This window comes from Chelonoidis abingdonii, chromosome 13 (assembly GCF_003597395.2).
Source record: "Chelonoidis abingdonii isolate Lonesome George chromosome 13, CheloAbing_2.0, whole genome shotgun sequence".
In the NCBI taxonomy this organism is placed as follows: domain Eukaryota; kingdom Metazoa; phylum Chordata; order Testudines; family Testudinidae; genus Chelonoidis; species Chelonoidis abingdonii.
Genome location: NC_133781.1, coordinates 25,928,380 through 25,951,362, shown reverse-complemented (window position 1 = coordinate 25,951,362; position 22,983 = coordinate 25,928,380). Strand labels below are relative to the sequence as shown.

Below are 22,983 nucleotides of genomic sequence, written 5' to 3'. Positions count from 1 at the left end.
TTCAGTTACCGGTAAATATTTATAACATTTTTACTCTTTTCCCCTCATTTTACCAAATCAATTTCATACTGAAACAATACAGTAAACAAAAAATCTTATCACGTAAGAATCTCTCTATGCTGTACGTGGATTATGCAGAAGTGATCCCTTTAAGAAGTTGTAAAATGTTGATTCTTATAGTATCATACATTCATATAGCTCCTTTCATCCCAAACAATTCTGAAGCACAAATAATATTTTACAGAGATCTATTGATGGTCAGAAGTGGCAACTGCAACAAGATCACATCTTCCACTATTTCTATTGCTCTCCAATGCAAGAGGAAAGCCTCAGAATGGAAACAATCTCTATTTCATAGAAGTGTTCACCAAGGTGCTTTACCACCAGTTGCCGCTTAAATCCATTGTAAGTCTCATGCTACATCATCCTGTAATAAGAAACAACTGGATTTTCCTATTAAAGAGGCAAGTTGGCAAGGCAGAATGGATCAGGTCAATTCACCGGAGTGAGATACCATAAGCATTTTTATGATATTAGTAGGCCACTCTATGTACCTTTATTTCTCATCCCTTCCCACTCTACTGTTCATTATTCTCACTCGTGTGATATCTCTAAGCTCCTTCGGGGCCAATACATTAATCTAGTTTGTTCTGTAAAATGACTATCACACTAAGTAGTATGTCAATAAATGATTGTTAATAGTAATTTTCAAGTGGGAAAAAGGCTTTTGTTGTCATCTGCTCATCAGTGACCACCATTAGAATGAGCCTGGCTCTGTTCTCATTGAAACTATTGCAAAATTCATATTAATAGGAAAATGACATGTCCCTAAAAGAATAGCCAGAGAGAGAAAGTTGAAAGAGTGGGAAAGTATAGACATTATTGCATAAAAGTATATAAACTAATGCATTTTACTCTGAATCCTGGAAAAGCTCTAATCAGTAATATAACTATAGATAGCTGTGTAACAATGACAATTCTGGCTTTCTTATAAAGATGAATCAACTGCTAACAGCCCCCTCTGACTTGCTAGCAAAGTCACTACATTGTGAAAGATTTTGATGTAGCACTATCAAGTGAAATATGTTTCTGGCATTATAAGATCAGAATATGCTATCCTACTGAGACAGAGTTTCAGAAAGGCTGGCATTGTGACCTTCTCACCTGCTGCTTCATTTCAGCATAGACTTTTTCTGAGTTCAGCTCCACCTGCCGCTTAAACTCCTCCAGGGCAGCATCTGCCTGCTGGGCCTGCAGCCTCTGTACCTCTGTCACCCGAGTCAGCTGCTCCTCCTTCTCCCTAGAAAGTCACATAAAATTTTTCAGAGTTCAAGTATCAAATAAAAGAACAAGTGTGCTAGTGTAAAAGAAAGGCCTTTAACCCTATCAGTTTAAAATAGTATTCAGGTTTCAATTTTCGGTCTCAGTTTATGCCAAACTTTCCTTAGTAATACTTTGAAGAACAGAACAGTAACCTGGGTAAGAAGTCTAGAATTATTGTCACTTTCTCTTATTGGATTTAGCAAGCCTATATGGATATCATGAAACCAACACCACCTTCAAAGCCTTCAACTAAGATACAACAGCTTAAATGATACAGCTTTATTGTGCCACATATAAACTTTTTCTTTAATCTTTCCTTCAATAACTATAATGTATCTTCCACTGATATTTATATGAAAAAAAAGGCTTTGCAGTAAGACTATATTGTTCCATTAACTGACCAAGATCATATCCCCTGTACCATCTCTGCCAAGTGGGAGACCGGATTATTCAACTGCCTGGCATATATCAAAATGTTAAGTGTTGAAAACATGAGGCATATGGCACCTGCACAGTCAAGTCTAGTGAAAACCCTTAATACTATGACATCCACTTAGCCTTTACAGAATTGACATGAGTTAAATTTCCAAGTCTTATTATCCCAAGGCACTGTATCTTAATATATCAACAAATTAACTACTATTTTTAGGAGTCTGTACACATATTTGCATTGTTGTTTTTAAAATATTTACAAATTATCAAGATGTAACAAAGCTATCAAGATATACATATGTAAATACAGACATAAGCAAAAAAAATCATAAGCATCTGCCACTGTACTGACATATCACTGTCCTAATTCATAAATAATTTTGAAACGTTTCGATGTACACTTTTGAAAGGAAGAAAAATAAGTTAATAGGAAATGTTTAAGGACATTACATTTTAAATATCAAAGGCCAGATCATAGAAACACCTTTTAGTATAGAGAGGCACAGCATGGTGGCATAAATGGTAACAGAAAAATAGTTAAAACAAGGCCTGGATCTAATAGGTGGCTCTGGTTGACATTTTCATTTTATACGCCGGAGTAGCCCCTTACGGTGAATATCCCAGTTCTTGACTGAAATGATTGCCATCAAAATCAGACATGTTAGAGATGGAAAAGACCAACTAAGTTATCTATCCCATCACCTTGCCAGCACCGAGCTTGCAATATACCAACAAGCAATCTTTTAATAAAGGGCTGGGAGCTGCCAACTCCAATATGCTGGAAGTTGTTGCATTCCCATCCGCTTCTATTGCTTTCATAACACACTTTGACAAAGAAAGCATCCAAATCTTCACAAGTTAGGGGACCAGGAGAGGATTCTAACCTCAGAAAGATCAAATAACTCTTGTAGATTATGGCTAAATTCACACAGAAAACTAAATGGTCATGTAACAACAAAAATATATTTGAAAAAATACCCTATATTTCTGCTGACCTGTACTACTGTAGGACAACTCAGACATAAGGAGACTGGGAATTCTCTTATATAGAGCATACCTATTCCCCCCTCTCCCATGTAAAAAAGGAACTGGGCACAACAAAAAGACTTAAATGCTAATTTTAATACTTCGTTAGATTTTCTCACGTAATACACTGGAAATATCCTGGTGAAAACAGTTATGCCATTTTTCTTTGTTAACCATCTTAGCCTTTTCATGCTCTCGTCGTAATATTGTTAGCTGGTATATATAACCCTTAGGCAAACATTCTTTATGCTCAATGCCAAAACATTTCCATTTTCTAGTTTCCTTTTATGGACTGCGTAAAGATGCAATTCTCTACATGAATTTAATGCACCACATTTCCAACCCACTTTCATACCAGTAGCTTGTTCTTTTCACAAACAACCAGTACCAGCTACTTTTTCTTTATACAAACATTGTTTTATTTCTTTAGCAGTCCCTTATTTTAACCTATGAAATTAAATATTGCTTCTCAGTTACTTTTAAAACTATGTACATATTAAATTGGCTCACCCTCCTTCGCATTCCCTATGATCTTGTCTGAACAATTTAGGTCTCCCCACTTTCTTTTACACTAGCACACTTTTCACGTTTCATTAAATCCAAGAAGCCAAAGTTCTTTCGATTGACATATACTTAATAGCATTTCCTTTGTTTTTGTCATGTTTCACACTTTAAATAGAAAAATAATGATGATTCATAACATTTTGCAATTCTATGGTAGCTTCTACCTAAGATTCTCAAAATGCTTTACAACCATTATTGAATTACTCTCAAAATATTGCTGTGAGGAAGGCAGGGAGCACCATTTTTCTCATAGGAAACCTGAGGCACGGTAAGTTTAGGTGACTCGTCCAGTGACACCACAAGTCAGTGATTGAGGAACAGAACTCGGAACTCCTGACTCCTAGGTCTATGCTTGAACTGCTAAACCATTCTCCCTTTCAAAAGATTATACACAGATAAGTGGCACAAAACCAACACATGATTTTATCTCTAGATTCAGTGTGCAGAGGGAACTTCTAGGTTTTAATTTGTACCATACCATATGATAGTTAGGAGCTATGAATTCAATGATATTTCATACAGTTTATAAATACAAAAACACAGGCAAATTTCTTAGAACTTATGTACTGAGTGTGGCTCAACTGCCAAGAATACTCTTCCACTATCACGTGACACATGACAGTTGAGTCATGTGTTGAGCCTGATACCTTACTTTCATATCTAGACTCAATCATCCCCCTGAAATCCATGCAATGCATGGGGGGGGGGGGCATCTGCATGTAGAAATTGGGGAAGGAGAAGACTCAAAGCAGAGATAAGAAGAACATGCATCATTCCCCCCCCTTCTCCAGCCCCACTGGGATTCTACAGGAAAATTAATACAGCATAGGTTGAATTAATTTTCTGCTGGGTCCCTGTGAGTTGTAGAACCTCCTTAAAGTGAAGTAACAAAAGTGGAGAAACTGGAGAGATCCTAGCAAAATGCCACCAGTAAGGTGCTGCTTAGGAGAACTAATTTAGAGGAAACATGGTGAGGGGAACCTCAATGTCTTTCTAATCCTCCCCAAGGGCCCCTACTGTAGGTGACTGAATCCTGAGAGACAATTTACTCCTCCTGTCCATCTGAAGCCTTAGCATCAATTCCAGATAAGAAGTAAAAACAAACATACAGCTTATTCAAACATATCCCCACTGATAATTGACAAGAGACAATGGAACTTATAGTCTACCCAATAATGTCATGATAAAACTAAATTTAAAAGGAGCTGTCAGTCTTTATGCTATTAGAGAACTTCGTAACTGGTTTTCATGAATCTACTTCCTTGAAGACAAGAGTTTCATACTGAAATATTATGAAATAAATGCAATGAACTCTACTTAACCTTTAGAAATCTGATTTTATGTACCTTCCTTTCTTTCAAGGATTTAATCCCATGAACAGATACAACATGCTCATTATAATCAGGAATAAGACTTCATTTTTTTCAAGGGTGTGGGCGTCAGTACTGTCTACTTGTTATACATTTAAGATTGATATTGGAGCTTAGAAATCATGTACAACAATGGACTGTGGTTCACAAATGTAAGAGCAGATTTATTATTTTTCCCAGACTTTGAGCAGCGTGCTTTGCATGAAGCACTAAAATATTCACTTTGAAGATTATTTTTTCTGTTGTACTAGTTGTGGGGCCCAGTACAATACACTTACATCACTCAAATCCCCTAAAGCTGAGCCGGCATGAATATAAAAAAAGGGTGAATTTACTCTTTGGCCCCAATTTATTTATAAAAAAAGCAGCAAATTCCTCTTGTGTCAGTGTATAAAGGGTAAGGCAACAGAACTAGAAGTCTTACACAAGCACAAATCATCGCAGTTAAAGTGGACTATGAAGTCTAGGATGGGAATTTGAGAAAGAAGCACTGTGAAGTGTATTTATAAATGGAGTAGAAAATGTTTTTATTTACTTTTCCTTAGTGCTTCAACATAATCATTTCCCTTGGCTTCTAGAATGTCTTCCTGGAGATAATAATTAAATGCAGTAAGCTATTACAGTATTACAAATCAAATCAACAGAAAACAGTGGTGGTCCAGTGATTTACATGAGACAGAATAACCTCAAGAGGCTCTCTCAGATGTAGTATGAACCAGTATTATTGTAAGTAAGATTCCCAAGGGCCTTTGGATGCCTACCGCAATATGACACAATAAAAAAAGTTAAATAAAAAGACAACAGTGACAGAATAGTAACCTAGGGTAGGGAAGATAAGCCAATCTATAAACCACTCATTCCCAAAATAAAGAACCCACCAAACACAAATCTTCCATTCATTATGACATTTCAGAATTCTCTCTCTCTCTCACCCCCCCACCCATTCTTGGGTAATTAATTTTATTCCCTATCTCCACAGCTCAGCATACAAACAATTTGTAGTTTATAGGGTTTTTCAGTAATATTGAAAATTTGTAGGTCATAACAGTCCTTAATGTTTTCTTGTTAAAATGATACCAGTCAGTCAGATTCATGACTATGTAAGTTCTTTGCCAAGTCCTCTTACATTTCTGGCAGCTGTAGAATCCCACTTATAGGGACTGAGCAGCCTAATGCTTATAAAGGTTGGTTAAACCTATAAATGGAGATGAAGGAATCACTTTGACAAAGATGTATTCATCAGAAGAGTGTGTTCTCCTGAAGCCTAACGGCACAGACACAGAGAACAGTCTTAAATATCTAGTTCATGAGCAAGGCGTATGTACTAAAATTCAGTGTGAAACATGCCACAGTAAGGCAAAATTTCTCTCCCTTTCCATGTTTTCTATGCCAAAAATAGTTGTGAAGACAGCATTAACACAGATGGCTTCATTTACAAGCCTGAGATTTGTCATGTGCCAGTCACTTCAATTCCCTTAAAAATAAAGAAAAAGAATTTTCAAAGTAACACATTAGCATATAGTCTACCTTCTGCCAAGTATTCCTGCCATTTAAAATTGATGTATTTGGCTAACGTAGGCATTTGGCAACTACTGAAATTACTGAGAGCTTTTTCTATGGAAGCTAGATAATGCCCATTATGTTAATTTTGGGATCAGATTCTGACTTAGATTATGTGCCTGTTCAGGGGAATAAGAGGAGATTAAGAACCTAACTTTTATATACAACCCAGTGTGGGCTACCATGACTTTAGGTTCATGCCACTAGATGTAGGCAAGGCTATTCACCCACTTACACCAACCCTGGAGCAGTTTAGTGAGGACTAAATGGAGATTTACCACACACTGTCATTGGAGCAGATCCAGTGCAGGAGAGTAATAATTTACCAATGGTGTTGGCCAGAAGAATATCTCCCCAGGAGATAGGAAGATGCAGAGGATGGACTGGTAGTCAGAGGTATGACATCTAAGTCCCAGTGCCTTTAGGGCTGTTCCTGGGAAGGTGAGGGCTTAAGAACCATCCACTTGCTTAGGGTCACAATCTAGTCATTGGTTATTTATAGTCACACCAGCTACCAGTCAGCTACAATATGCATACTGACAGGAATATTTCATCATCATTAGTTTCTGAGAGTGGCATGCTGACAGCAAGCCATAACAGCTTCACAATCCCAGCGTAGTTAAAAAAGGCAACAACACTGAAGAAAAGAAAACAATGTAATTTATAATACCCAGGGATCACTGCGGAGTTGCACTGAAGCAAGGGAGATTTAGGTTACGTATTAAGAAAAACTTTCTAACTATAAGGACAGTTAAGTACTGGAACGGGCTTCCAATGGAGGTTGTGGAATTCCTGTCATTAGAGGTTTTAAAGAACAGATTAGACCAATGGTTCTCAACCTTTTTTTTTTTTTTGCGGACCACTTGAAAATTGCTGAGGGTCTCGGTGGAGCACTTAATGATCTTTCCGAATGTTGTTTGTACAGTAGCTAACTATTGTAAAGCACTTTGGATAAAAACGCTATAAAAAAACCTTAATAATTAACTTTTTTTGTTCTACAAATAAAAGCACACAACTCATATTTTCATGTCAATAGTGTTACCTTTCTAATCTGATGGATGTGCCCTCTCAACCCTGCCGAAGCAACCCCCGAGCTGGGGCTAGGAAGGAGGGGGACGGGTCTCTCCCTCTCTCCCCTGCCATGGTAGCCCCTGAGCTGGGGCTGGGAAGAAGGGTGGTATCTCCCCACGACAACAGCTACAGAGCTGAGGCTGGGAAGGGGCGCCGTCTCTCCCCGGCAGCTGCAGCCATGGAGCTGGGGAAAATGGCAGCCCTGCACATCCCAAATTCCCCCTATCCCCTCTTCGCACCACACTGCCCCCTTCCACCTACCCACTATTCCCCCCAAGGCCACCACCTCACCTTACATGTGCATCTTCTCCAGGGTCAATGCATCTAATTATAGCAGCCATGCCTGCACGGCTCCACTAATTAGGTAGGCGGCCCTTCATTCTCTCATATGCGGCTGCCTGGGCACACACCTTAGAGGGAACTATCCGCGCACCACCTGAATGGAGTTCGCAGACCACTGGTGGTCTATGGACCACAGTTTGAGAACCTCTGGATTAGATGAATACTATCAGGGATGGTCTAGGTATACTTGGCTCTGGGTCAGCATAAAGGGCTGGATTAGATGACCTCTCAAGATCCCTTCCAGACTTATGAATTTGTTATTCTTTTCAATGCAATTTCCTCATGATTTAAAATGTCTTTCGTACCAAAAGAATAAAGAGAATTTCAGATGGGTAGTAAATATTCAATAGTTTATTCATTAAAAGTATATAAAAAGACTGTATTTAATATATATTTGGTTTCTAGCACATCTCAAATACTTTTGGAAACTTAATGCCTTTTTGTTTCAATTTCCTTGTTTTTCCCCTATATGTATTAAAAGATAATGCAGCTAAAACAGCTCTGGGATATTACTTCCATAAAACTTACTGTTTCCAGTATGAGTTTTCTTATGCCAGTATCAACAATATAGAAAGATCTTCTCTATAACTCCCACCCTTTTGTCTTGTGCAATGTGGTCTAAAATGGTGAGTGGAGGGGAGGGACACTGCCTAAAACCTATTGTTTAACTGCTGTGTCACACACTTCAGTGCCATCCAGGTACAGCAACACAACTCAGCTAGACTAGGAGAGGAAAAATTGCTTCGAGTTCAAATGCAGCACTCCTTTCCAAGCAAAAGGAACTTTACAGTTAAAGCTCCCAGGCAGTTTCATAACCACCTTAACTCTGCATAGGCCCTCACTAAGGCTTGGTCTACGGGGGGGGGGGGGGGGGGGGGGGGGGGGGGGTGGGGGAGGGGACGGGATCGACCTAAGATACGCAAGTTCAGCTACGAGAATAGCGTAGCTGAAGTAGAAGTATCTTAGTTCGACTTACCTCGCGTCATCATGGCGCAGGGTCGATTGCCGCGGCTCCTCCCTCAACTTTGCTTCCGCCTCTTGCCAAGCTGGAGTTCAGCAGTCGACGGGAGAGCGATCAGGGATCGATTTATTGCGTCCATACTACACGCGATAAATCGATCCCCGATAGATCAATCGCTACCCCCCGATCCAACGGCTAGTATAGATGTACCCTAAGCTGTAACAGCATTGGGCAAAAACAAATGTGGCTTTTGTGGCAGATATTTAAGAGCTTTCTTTAGAAGAGGTCTCTTTGTTATGTAATAAGCATTATGTAAACAATGTGCGCTTAATTGGGCACTTAACGGAAGCACCCAGTATGTAATAAGTCTTCTCATGCAGCTACCCATTTTAGGTTCAACCATACATTAGGTTCTGTTCATTCCTTCTGAAGCACCTGGCATTGGCCACTGTCGGAAGACAGGATACTGGGCTAGATGGACCTTTGGTCTGACCCAGTATGGCTGTTCTTATGTAGGTGGCTGTGAGCCACAGAACTAAGAGGGAATTCTCCAGTTTCCTTCACTACTCTACCTTTGAGAGGCCAAGCAGACAGAAAAAAACACCCAAAGCTATTTTTGAAGAGTATATCGTATTCATCTCACACCTGATAAACACAGAACAATATGGTTAGTTGCACAGAGAACAATTTGGCTGTGCTGAAAGGAGGTAGATTTACAACTATCTAATGAGATAATGAAAAACATAGACTGCAAGCACAGTGCAAACATTGACTGCTCCAGTTGTTAAAATCCATTCATAAAAGTTAAGTACATTTGTAAGGAGAAGTAGATTTAAAAAATGAATCCTATTTCTCTCTCTCACCGAAAACACTCAACCCATATTTGAAGTCCACTTCTGCTAAACCTGTGGTGGCAAAACACATGCCATTTATACATATATCTTCCTATCTCTTCCTATGACATACATTCGAAGAACATGGGTGTATTAATTTTTAGATAATCTGTGGGTTTGATGTTTGATGGTTTGCTTGTTAAGTATGAAGTCAATTAACTTGGTTCCTGTAAACAAAACTAATGACAACTCTAATTGCTTTGTGCTCAAATGGACAATACAGGAAATCCAAGGTTGGAAAATTATCTCTGATCCCCTCTGGAGAAACTCACAAACCAGTATGGACCAGGTTCTGAGAACTCTGAAATGGTTAAAAGACAGCCTGTGAATTCAGAGAGAGGGTCTGCAGAGATGCAGGCTGAACCTCAGACTCAGCAGGGGTGACCGGGATAAGTGGAACCTGCCTAAACAGTAGGATGACCAGATGTCCCAATTTTATAGGGACAGTCCCGATTTTTGGGTCTTTTTCATATATAGGGTCCTATTACCCCCCACCCCCATCCCGATTTTTCACATTTGCTGGGCAAGGAAAGGATAAGGTTAAGAGGCATATAGATTCTTTTTACTTTTAACCTTTTTCTTTCTACTTGTGATGTTCCTATAGATGGCTAAATCATAATTTATTTTAAACAAGCTGTTTTCTGTCATTGCTTTTACCAGCTTGGGTCACAGGTCCTGGAGAGGATCCTATCGCAGGGGCCAAAACCAGTTGGACCTGCTGTAAGTAAGTACAGGTGGTAAACAGGAGGTTCTGTAGCCTGTTGATGCAGTCTAACACTGAGATGAACCATGGGACTCCACTCAAAGGCCTGGTCTACATTACGCATTTAAACCGATTTTAGCAGCGTTAAACCGATTTAACGGTGCACCCGTCCACACTACGCGGCCCTTTATATCGATATAAAGGGCTCTTTAAATCAGTTTCTGTACTCCTCCCCAACGAGAGGAGTAGTGCTAAAATCGGTATTACCGTATTGGATTAGGGTTAGTGTGGCCGCAAATCGACCAGTATTGGCTGCCGGGGCGGTATCCCACAGTGCACCACTGTGACCACTCTGGACAGCATCTGAACTCGGATCGCAGTGGCCCAGAAAAAAAAAAAAAAAAATAAACAGGGAAAAGCCCCACGAACTTTTGAATTACATTCCTAGTTGGCCCATGTGGAAGCTCTGATCAGCATGATGCGGTGGCAGACTGCAGTCCCAAATCCAAAAAGAGCTCCTGGCATAGACCATACGGGGAGAGACTGGATCTGATTGCTGTATGGGAAGACACAAATCTGTCTATCAGAGCTCCGTTACAGACATAACGAAAATGCCAAGCGTTTGAAAAAATCTCCAGGCTACACAGTGCTGCGTGACAAGAAGTAAACGAAACAGCACAAAAGAATCAAATGGACACTCATGAAGGGAAGGAGGAGGTATGAGGACTCCACTATCCACAGTCCTCCACAGCATGCTCGAAAACTATTTGCATTCTTGGCTGAGCTTTCCAGTTGCCCTGTAGGTTTCAAACACATGTCCGGGCGTGGTTCAGGTATATAGTCGCGTTCGAATTTAACTATTTCCTCCCCCCCACCACGTAAAAAACAAGAAAAGGGAAAGAAATCGTTTGACTTTTTTCACTGTCACCTTGTTTTGTTTTTTTTTTTTTTCTTTTACGAATGCTGGTGGTAGACATGATTTTGCCGGCAGCAGTGAGAGCCACAAATAATCCGCTCCTCTCACCTCCCTGGTGCAGACAGTACAATATGACTGCTTCCGTCATCACACCAGCCCATGAGTGCTCCTGGCTGGCTCAGGTGAGGCTGGCCGGGGCGCCTGGGTAAAAATAGGAATGAATTCCTGGTCATTCCCAGTAGATGGGACAGAACGCGCTCGTAACGTCCTCATCATAGCAATCTGGGGCTGAGCCTCCATCAGCCTTCTTCCCTTGTTCCTGTGTAAAGAAAAGATTCTGTACTAGGCCTGGACTATCATAGCAGCGGCATGCTGGGGCTCCTCTCCCGCCCCGCACCGCTTTTAATGTTCTGCTTTGACTGTCATAGCACCGGGAGGCTGCCTCCCCCTCGATTTTATCTCACTAACTAAGATCACAGGAACATCACTAATAAAGTCGTCATTCTTTTTTTATAACTTCATGACACAATCAGGGGGGACACTGCCATGGTAGCCCAGGAGGTTGAAGGGAGGAGGGAAGCAACGGTGGGTTTTGTTGCAGGGGGCCACCCCCCATGAATGGCATGTAGCTCATCATTCTGCGGGATCTGACACTGTTCTCTAGTACACTTGCCCCATGAAATTCTAGGCAGGATTGACTCCATTTTTTAGAAACCATAAAGGAGGGTTGACTCGGAGTCATTCCCCAGTTTTGCCTTTGCGCCCCGCCAAACCTCAGCCAGGTGGCCACCCATGATAGCAGCAGACAGTACAGAAACGACAGATAACCGTCATCCTTACTGCCAAATTTACACTGACACAGTAGACGGTACAGAACAACTGATAACCATCTCTGCATATCATGCAAAAGCAAACGAATGCTTGCTGTGTAGGCTGCAGTAACACCTCTGTTAGCGACATCCAGTACACATACGTGACAGTAAAAAAAAAAGCTGAACAGGCCTCCATGTTGCATGCCATGGCGTCTGGCCAGGGGCAACCCAGGGAAAAAGGGCGCGAAGGATGAGTTGCCCATTTGTTTTCTTGGAGGAAGGAAAGTGAGTGACGACATATTACCCAGAACACCCGCGACAATGATTTTTTTGCCCCATCAGGCACTGGGATATCAACCCAGATTCTAAGGGCGGGGGAGACTGCAGAACTATGGATAGCTACAGGAATAGCTACACAGTGCAACGCTCCGGAAATCGACACTAGCCTCGGACCATGGACGCACACCGCCAAATTAATGTGCTTAGTGTGGCCACGTGCACTCGACTTTATACAATCTGTTTTACAAAACTGGTTTATGTAAAATCGGAATAATCCCGTAGTGTAGACATACCCAAAGAGGTGCCGAAGTAGGGCTCTAACCTGAAAAAAGTGCCCCTGGAGAGACTCTCTCTATCCTTATTCTACAGCTAATTTGCATATAACAATTTAATCGGATGTATGAGGGAGACTGTGCAAATGAGTGGATTATTTTGCCAACCGCCATCTCACAAATCAACAGAAATCTCCCAGCATAATCTCTCAGACACAAATAATCATAAATCTATCAGCAGCATACACAATTACCCCAAACACATATGCCCCTGACCATAACACACATCCCTCATTCACCTCCTACACAGATCTACACAACTCTCCCTGTACAAAACAACCCACACACAAATCAACACGACCCACACAACGCAACACCCAACACTCACTATAAACTCCCAACAGCACTCTGAAGCATAGAATGTTGAATTAGTGAGAAGCAACAGAAACTGCTACAAGCATGATTGACAGCTCTTTTTGCTTAGAATATCATCAGGTTCATTCCTCACTGGGTTTCACAGTCTGTTACTATCCAATTTTTAAGGTCTCAGCCATTTTTTAAAAACACTTGACTTTACACCAGTGTGACAGCACAGATTTCCAGCTACTAGTATTTATATAATTATGTATCATGTCAATGAATGTAGGGTCAACGTTAAAGTGACTGTGGCCCTCTGTGGCAGAATAGTGAGAACTGAATTTTTAAGTCAGAATTTCCTGAATTTTTTCTTTAAATCATGTAAATTCTCAAGGACTGAGTACAATCATTTAAAAACATCCAAAAACTGCCCAACTCTTCTGTGAAATAGATACTATTATGCCCATTTTACAGATAGGGAAAAGGAAAAAGCACAGAGGTTAGGTAACTTGCGCAATATCACACAGACAACAACTAGCTAAAAAACCCCGAAATATCCTGACTTCCAGTCAGTCTCTAATTCTCTCTCTCTTTTAAAAACAACTAGACAATGCATTCTTGACAATGGACAAAACCATTTTGAGCCCCACTGTCAGGTATCAGGGTATGCATGATTGCGGATTTATGGAGGGCACAGCTGTGGAAAGAGCTTTAAAATTTAATTACATCCATTTTCTTCTGTTTGTAAAAACAAAGATATTTTAGTTTTGCATAAGATTACAAAGAAATCAACAACTAAAATAATAAAATGAGCAATTAAAAGACCAGAATATCCTATTCTCAAGAACTTATTCCTCAACATTGTAAGTTTCTGTTGCAGCAAAGAAGGCCATCCAGTAGAACTCAAGTCTCCTTTGCAAGTCTCAATAGGCTATGCAGGCATTTAAAATGGAGATTTACACTTGTACAAACTTACAAATACAGCCACTAAAGTCTTAAAGCATACCTGAATTCCCAGAACATCACTTATGATCTCAGACAGCAAACAAACTGTACATGATAACGGTTCTCCTAAATACGTACTCTCCACAGTGTCAGTCTCAAATTTAATCTGTACTTTCTTCAAAAGGCAGACGCTAAAAGCCTTACTGTGTGACATTATCAGCTCTGCTATTTATGTCATAAAATATTGACACATATAAAATTACCAATGTGACAAAGTTCCTCCTCTACCTTGGTGGGTCCTGTGCTTCTTGGCAGATTTGCTCACCTCAGTGATCTTCCCCACAGTCTGGGTCAACTCCTCCTGTGTCTGATCAGGAGTTGGGAGGTTTGGGGGGAACCCGGGCCCGCCCTCTACTCCGGGTTCCATCCAGCCCAGGGCCTGGATTGCAGCTGTCTATAGTACCTCCTGTAACAGCTGCATGACAGCTACAACTCCTGGGCTACTTCCCCATGGCCTCCTCCAAACACCTTCTTTATCCTCACCACAGGATCTTCCTCCTGATGTCTGATAATGCTTGTCCTCCTAATCCTCCAGCAGTACACACTCTCTCACTCTCAGCTCCTTGCCTTCTTGCTCCCAGCTCCTCACTCGCACTTTCCTTCTCCTCTGGACCTCTCTCTGCCTAGGACTGGAGTGAGCTCCTTTTTAAACCAGGTGCCCTGATTAGCCTGCCTGATTGGCTGCAGGTGTTCTAATTAAAGTAGCTATATCCACTGCCTTCTAGAAAGTCTTATTCCAGGTGCCTTGATTAACCTGGAGCAACTGCCATTTGGTTACCATGGTCCTAGGGATTTGTTTAGCCTGGGGCTAACATACCTGTTTCTCAGTACTTTACTGTACCCATCTGGCCTTGCCCCATCACACCAAATACAAGTCCAACCATGGCTTACTACATACTTGCTCCCTAGATGGACAAGTATTCTATGCAGTCTAGCTAGTAACCCCAATGTCCTGTTTAAATTCTAACTTGAGTAGTTAGACTCAAGTACAGTATTAGTTTGAAGCTCTAATCTTGCTCACCTTCTGTCCTAAACTGCATTGCTGTACAATGCTTTCATATTCCTTGGAGAATATAGTTCCATGTACATAGTGAAAATTTTAAAGTGTTTTGGGATCTTTTAAAACGAAAAGCACTATTGAATGCAAGATATTGTAGGCAGGTTGATATTTTTATTGTTAAAATATTAGCTTCCATCCTGAGTCACTTTTTAAACCAGTTCATCATTTTACTGTATATTCTCTAGTTTATTTAAAGGGTAACGGTTTCTGGAATGAGTGACAATATTGACGTATTTGTGGTCACAAACATTTCCACGCATATTTCCTAAGGTGTTGAATCTAGTTTAAACTAATTAAATATGAAAGTGCGTAACGAAAATTGACCTTAAATACCTTCTATAGCTTGAATGGGATCCATTCTTTATTGTCTATCCAATGCTACAGTACCATTGGTTCAGAACTGTTGAACAGTTCCACCTTGTTCCACCTCCTGGGTAAGAAATGGCTACTAACTTTGTTCTTTGATATGAGTTGCACGTGTTCATTCCACTATAGCTGTGTGCACATCCAATGCACAGATGTCAGAGATTTTTTCCCCAGTAGTACCCTTCGAGATGGTGCAAGAGCCCCCTGCTGCCTCTCACCACCGGGCACAGGTGTAAAGAGAGGAGCCACCCCAATCCTCTCAGTTCCTTCTTACTGGATAGACTCCAGTAGAAAGGGGAAGGAAAGTGGGTCATGGAATGGACATGTGTAACATAAATTAGGAAAAATAGTTACAGAAAGGTTAGTAACCTGAGTGATTGCACAGATCCATTCCACTGTAGGTGACTCACAAGCAGTTCATTCTGGAGGAGGGCTCAGAGTCTACCTGAACAGGGACTGGAGGACCACACATCCAAATCAGGCATCATCTCTAGATTCAGGGGAGATGGCCTAGTGTGAGGCAAAAGTAGGGACTGTTGACCCAGTGCCGCCTTGCAAATGTCTGAGATGGGCATACGAGTGTGAACAGCCGCAAAAATTTCATGAGACCCGGGTTGCATAGGCTAATACCCTGCCCAGGGGAGCCATGTTAGCCAAGTGGTAGCATGAACAAATACAAACTGAAATCCAAGAATAGATGCTTTGGGAGGATGCAGGATTGCCCTTCATTCTCTGCAATCGCAATGAACAACTGCAATGTTGACTTAAATGTCCAATCCAGGTAAAAAGCCAAAGCTCTTCTAATGACCAGCGCATGGATCTTTTCCTTGTCTTTATGTGTATGAGGCTTTGGAAAGGAAGTTGGTAAATAAATTGCTTGATTAATGTGTGTTGCACTCTGAACCTCGAAGTAGCATCCGGGAACCCCCATATTCACCCTGTCATACAATTATAATATATTTCATACAAGGCATGCCGTGCAAGATATACAAAAAGTCATGATCCGCTGAAACTCATTGTTTGTCAAAATATGTATATTGCTAGTGAATATGAAGTTGAGATTTTGTTGCATGGTTATGACTGAAATATGTTGTAAGTTTGACAGCCTCCACTGCGAGTTCTCCAGTGACAATAAAAGGAGGTAACCCACTTCCAGAGGATGTTAAACAATCATAAACCAGCAGAGAAGTTGTAATCAAGGGATTTACAAGGCTGTAAAAGGGCTGCACATGCATCACACAATGGGAGATTGCTCAACTCTCTGACTCAGCAAAGTCCACCAGGACATGTCTGGGCTCGTGTTTTCCAGGCACATGGACTGAGGATATAAAATAGGGGAGAGTACGTCTTCCTTGGTGCTGGTGAATGAGAACGGTGCCAAGAGACCTGTGCTGACAGAGAAGCACTCCACATCAATGCCTTGTCCAACCAACATGGCTCCAACGCTGGTCTGAATGTGGCTTCCATCAACATGACCCTTAGCCTAGCCTCTCTGTCCTTTTTCGTACAAGACTTGAACTGGCAACATGACCGCTCTCGTACAGGAGCCTTCCCCAGACACTTCAGATATCAGGGCCTTGCTGCAGGGTTTGAAACCTGGAGACTGGGGCACACTAGGCCCCAGAATTGGAGGATGATTCTCTAAACATATGTAAGGGTCCAACTATTTACACAACTACTAAAAGAAATAAACTGAAGACAATAAATTTTGGAAAGAAAAGAGGGAATAACAACCATCACTGCTAATTGCCTTGCGAAAGCAAGAGAAACTGTTCCAGAGATCACCATGGGCAGTAAGAAGGAACTGAAGAGGTACAGGGCAAGATGACTGGGACATAAGCGCGTGGCACAAGACGATGCTAGAGCCATACCACTCAGGGAAAAATCTCCAGCAACTGTGCACGCAGCACATGCACACCTAACGTGGAATGGACATGAGCAAACAGTCGAAGAACAGAAACAAACTGAAGGGTGTATCCCAGTTCCACTGTGCTTAAGACCCCCTGATCTGAGGTAATCTGAGACCAAGCACTTAGGAAGTGGGATAAATGATTGGCAAACAACAGGATAGGACAGGATGGCACTCTGGGGACTGGTAGTGTATTCCTGACTAACACAAAAAAACACTTGTTTAAAAAAGTGAGCTTGCCTACCTGATTTGGCAGGTACAGAAGAGGAGGGAGGTGGCAGTTGCCTCTCATAACCTGTGCTTTTCTTTTGGATAGGTTTTTGGAACGAGGCATAAACAATAGGTATCACTGAGACTGCTGCAGCGAATACGGTTTAATTTATGTTACTGGATGTCCAGTGACTTAAGTGTCGCCCTTGAATCGTTGAGGCTATGCTGCCTCTCACCTGTCTTTTCTGAAAAGAAGCATGGACCCTCCAATGGGAGGTCTTGGATGGTCTCTTGGATCTCTGGAGGAAGACTGATGACTGCAGCCAAGAACACCACTGCATAGTAATAGCAGATGCCATAGCACTAGCTGCAGTCAGTCACATCTAAACTGGCCTGGAGAGCCGTTCCAGCCACTAACTTGCCTTTAACCACCACTGCCCTGAATTTTAGCTTCACCTCATCCAGTATCCTGTCCTTGAACTTTAAGACGTTATCCCACCAGGTGAAGTCATCATGACACAGAAGAATCTGCTGGCTCGCAATCCTAAGTTGGTCACCTCCTGTGGAATGAAGTTTTCTTGCAATTATGTCCAACATCTTCAACTGTGTTCCTTTTGTCATCAATGCATGGTGTCTGTCTGTCTCTCTCTCTCTGTAGTGGAGACTTCCAGGGAGCCTGGAGAGGGATAGTTATACAAATGCTCAAATCAAGAGGGGACGTAGTGCCTTCTTTCTGTCCTCTTTGCAATGGGAGAAGAGATGATGGGATCCACCATAGTACCTTGACGTTCTCCGTAACAGTCTTGTTGATTGGAAGAGCTACTCTAGAGGGTCCCATCGAGGCTAAGATGTTCACCAGTTTGTGTGACTTCTCATGGTCCTCCTCCACTTGCATATGAAGAGCTGCAACCATCCTCTTCAACAATCGCTGATGAGCCTTGTAATCAGCATCTCATCAGGAGAGGAAGAACAGGAAGCCAAAGGTTGGTGAAGTGTAGCCTCCACTAATTCCTTCAAGGACACCCAGCTCTGAAGCGGCCACACAGAAGTAAGTGTGGCATGGCATGGTATTGCCATGCTTCTGTGCTGCTGCTGGTGGGGCACCACCTTTAGAGCTGGGTGCCCGGCCACCAGCCGCTGCTCTCCGGACACCCAGCTTTGAAGGTACTGCAGACGTAAGGGTGGCCATACCACAGCCCCCCTAAAATAACCTTGTGACCCCTCCCTGCAACTCCCTTTTGGGTCAGAACCCCCAATTTGAGAAATGCTGGTCTCCCTTATGAAATCTGTACAGTATAGGGTAAAAGCACACAAAAGACCAGACTCCACTGTGGGAAACCAGATTTCACAGTCCATGGCACATTTTCCCATGACCGTGAACTTAATAGGGCCCTGCTTATGTTGCTAACTGATGTTTCCTGTATTACCAAGAATTAGATCTGAACAAATTGCTCCCTTACATCAGCAGAAACATGACACATATTCCAGATAGACATCTTAAAGAGTCATTCATCAGTATCTTAAAGATATCTACAGCCCTAGCTGTCTTGTAGTTTTATTCTCTATTGAATACAGGTTCCCTTGCACTTCCTATGTAACCCAAATGTTCTATTTGCTAAGTTAAATAATGAAATCTGGTTTTCATCATTTATATACTGGAGATTCAACAAAGGGAAATCACTATCTGCCTTACTTTTTTCACCTACACAAATATCCTCTGGAACTTGATGAAATGGTGTGTGATTAATTCCCTCCTTCCCATGTCAGTACTGAACCAATGTCCCAGCAAAGTTTTACAGGGTCTCTACCTAAAAGCCCCCACCCCCCTTCCCCCATCATGCTGAGTTATACATAGAATTCTGTACTGCTTTGTTTGCTCGGGCAATATTAAATGGCTACATCTCACCCAAAAAGTGTCTGTGTTTTAAAGATGGGTGCAATGTTTTGATAAATTAGGTATGTGTTTAAGTACTTTGCTAAATCAGAGTGATAATACCCAAAGGAGAAATTAAAAGGACCCAACACTTGGATTGCCAAAGGAAAGATTTACACCATTTCAGTGGCTCAGGGGCTGAGACTATTCCCATTAAAGCTATTGGCAAAACTCCCAGTGACTTCAGTGGAAGAAGAATCAGGCCATAGTTTTGTTTTATTCTTTACAATCAGTAAAGCTGGTAACGCCCACTTGGAAGAACACAAGATCAGAGTCAAACATGAAGATGCAACAGAGATCATAAAGCACAGAATGCTGAGTAGCTGTAAAATCCCAAATTTAAAATGTACCCTGCTCAACAATTTTGACATTATCCAAAAGAAAAGCATAGACATTCATGGTAGAGGATAGTCCATAATCTGCTCTAAATATTTTCTTGTCTATAACAACACATGCACAAAATAACCACTAGAAGATTCACATATATCACCATCTACCACAGTTAGCTGAGAGTTTATAGTATTTTTCTAAACACAAAATAGAAAGTGATGCCCCAATCCTGCAATCTGATCTGCATGGGAAGACCCTTTTGCCCATATGGAATCCTATTAATATTAATAGGGATCCATGTCAGTGCAGGAGTTCCCCAACGCGTATCCAATTGCAAGATCAAGGACCAACCAGTATTTCCGATTGTAGGGGTGGAGTAACTGTTGGAAAATAAAGATCTCTTGATGGTAACTTTATAGACCAGCTTCTCTTTAATTCAACCTTTAGAAATACAGACTTTTCAGCTGCATGAAATAATAAATATTAAAGATATCATATGCCTTTAGAATTCAAGGGGTTAACATTCTGTAGTGTTTATTGTAAAAAAATAATTCTTCATTTTTATGAAGAATTCTCTGAAACACAAAAAACAATTTTACTTTTCATGTTTTATTACATTTAATAAACTGTGATAATGAAATAATAGCTTTTTATATAAATTATACATTAGGTTTAAAAAGCTTGCATCTTATATATGGTCAAATATCTTATTTTAGAAGCAGTTATTACCAGCAAACAATGAGGAAACTATGGCTATCTTTTACAATGACAAAGCTCAAACATGTGGAATGTATGCAGAACCACTTCTTTTTGGTGTGGAGAGGAAGAAAGACAGTGTGAAGTCATTCAACAGGAATGATAACTAAACCAAAGCCAGATCAAAGGAATGAAGAAGAAAGGCTGAAATGTGAAGCTGAAATATTTATTGACTTCAAAACATCATCCCTGTCCTGTCCCTGGGCACTTTAATATTTTGAAGCTGTTAGAAAGCATTCTAACTTGTATTCATCACTTAAGAGAAATAGAATAAAAATGTGAAGTAGACAATCTTATTTTTTATTCTGATTTTAAGTATATATGGGCTTGTCTAGCTGAGAAAAGCATGAATCCCACGTATAAAATGTTTACAGTTTGCATAATTTGGGATGTTAACATCAAAAAGCTAGTCTGCATTCTTTCAAATATGCTGTGACGAATGATATTTAGAATACAATTATTTTAAATGTTTTTTTCATAAACCGCATGTACTTATGTTTTACATAAATCATGGGGTGATATTAACTAAACCACTACATAAAGCCATTAATGTATTTAGAATAAATATTTCACATGTGTAGAAATGCAGTTACGAGAAAGAACGAAATACAATTTAGTTACGTTAAGTAGAAATGCCTTGTAGATTAATTAAGGAGACCATGATTAAATATAATTACTATTATTATTGTTTATTTGTATTACCATAGTATCTAGAAGCCATAGTCATGGTCCAATGGGCAGTTATTGTGCAGGAGAGCTATACAAACACAGAACATAAACACAGTCCCTGCCCCAAAGAGTTTACAATCTAAGTATAAGAAAAAGGACAGCAGATAGACACCAACAGACAGAGGAGTAAAAGGTAACAATGAGTAAATATTAGTCAGTATGACAAGCAGTGGTCTCAGGACTAGGGATGTAAATACCGTTTAAAAAGTTAACTGTTTAAATGATAAAGAAATACGTCATTTAAACAGTTAACCAATCAAGCGGCTGGGACCGATCCCACCAAGAAGCACTGCTCTGGTATGGTGGCACGGCTAGACCAGCTGCAGTGGGGTGGGGCAGCTGGGCTTGCACCGACAACTGCGGGGCCGCAGGGGTTAGTGGGCTGGCCAGTGCAGGGCTGCAAGGGCCAGCCTGGAGTTAATGGTTACGGTGGGTTAACGGGTAAGCTTATTGCATACCGGTTAACTTTTTACATCCCTACTCAGCACACCAGCCTAAGTGTTGTCAAGATTTTTGTAGGCATCACAGCAACGGAGAGTTTTAATAACTCTTTCGAAAGGAGTAATGAGGAAGCTGTGCAGATATTTACATGGAGCTACTCCCAAGTGCGAGGGGCAGCATGGAAAAAAGCACAAAGGTGATTGCTTGATAATTTAACAAGTAAGCAAGAGAGGTTGGCATCACGGGCTGATTGAAGGCGGGAATCAACATCTCAATAGTGAATGAGAGATAAAAAGGAGAGCGAGGATAGACTATGAAGACCTTGAAGCTTATGATTGAGAAACAGAGAAAACGGAGCCAGTAAATGGTCAAAGCCACAGGTTAGGAAAATGATCTTTGCGGCAGCATTCTGCATAGATATGAACAAGGCAAAATTACATTTGTCAAGTCCAGACGCACGGTGGTTGGAGTAATTGAGACACAAGATGATGAGAGCCTGGATGAGAGCATTAGCTATGTGGATGGATAGGAAATGCAATATTTCTCAGATGTTATGCCAAAAAAATCTGCAAGATTTAATCATAGGCTGAATGTGAGGACCTAGAAAGAGGTCCAAGTTGAAGCTGATGCCCAGGTTACAGGTTGAGTGACAGGCAGGATGGCAGTGTTGTCCATAGTGATCAAGAAAGGAGATTGCAGGGAGAGCTGAGTTGGGGTGAGGGTGGCGGCAAGATTAAGAGCTCTATCCCCATATTGAGCTAGATCTGACAGCTGGACATTCACAACAAGATGTCAGAGAGCTAGGCTGTGTTTTTAGTTTGGACAGGAGCAGAGAGGGAGATCTGACAGTCACAGGCATTTGAGATGGTAGTTAAATTTGTATTGGTGGATGAGATAAGGTGTAGACAGAGAAAAGAAGGGCACCAATGACATTGTCTTAAATCACTGGAATAAATCCTTAACCAGTTGGATTGTTCTTGGCAATCCAAGGACTGGTTCCTTTTCATTTTTCACCTTTATAGCCTCGATTCAGAAAGTTATTTAAGCACATGCCTAAGCTCAAGCACATGAGTAGCCTCACTGACATCAACAGACTACTTTCATGCCACTTTTACAACTCAACACAATTTATATCATCCCAAATTCCAGTCATGTAATGGTATAAAATACATAATTTGTGCACTTGTAAATGGCATAGTGTTAGAAACTTTAACAGGGCAGTGTATTTGGGAAAATTATATTAATTTTGTTTAATATATCCTAAAAGGTGAATCCCTTTGAATTCCCCAGACACTGCCACATTTGTTCATGGTGAGTTTTTACATGGTTAACTCAATGGGACAGATCCTCAGATGGTATAAAA

The 22,983-nt window shown here is 41.0% G+C and overlaps 1 protein-coding gene across 3 annotated transcripts in view; it reads right to left on the bottom strand.

Annotated features, from left to right (window-relative positions):
* CEP112 (centrosomal protein 112) overlaps positions 1-22,983 on the bottom strand; it is a 285,142-nt gene that overhangs the window by 151,726 nt on the left and 110,433 nt on the right. For all 3 annotated transcript variants that reach the window (XM_032776336.2, XM_075071883.1, XM_075071884.1), the window contains one exon: positions 1,165-1,300. In XM_032776336.2, coding sequence (XP_032632227.1) covers positions 1,165-1,300 — 136 coding nt within the window. The remainder of the gene's footprint in view (positions 1-1,164; positions 1,301-22,983) is intronic.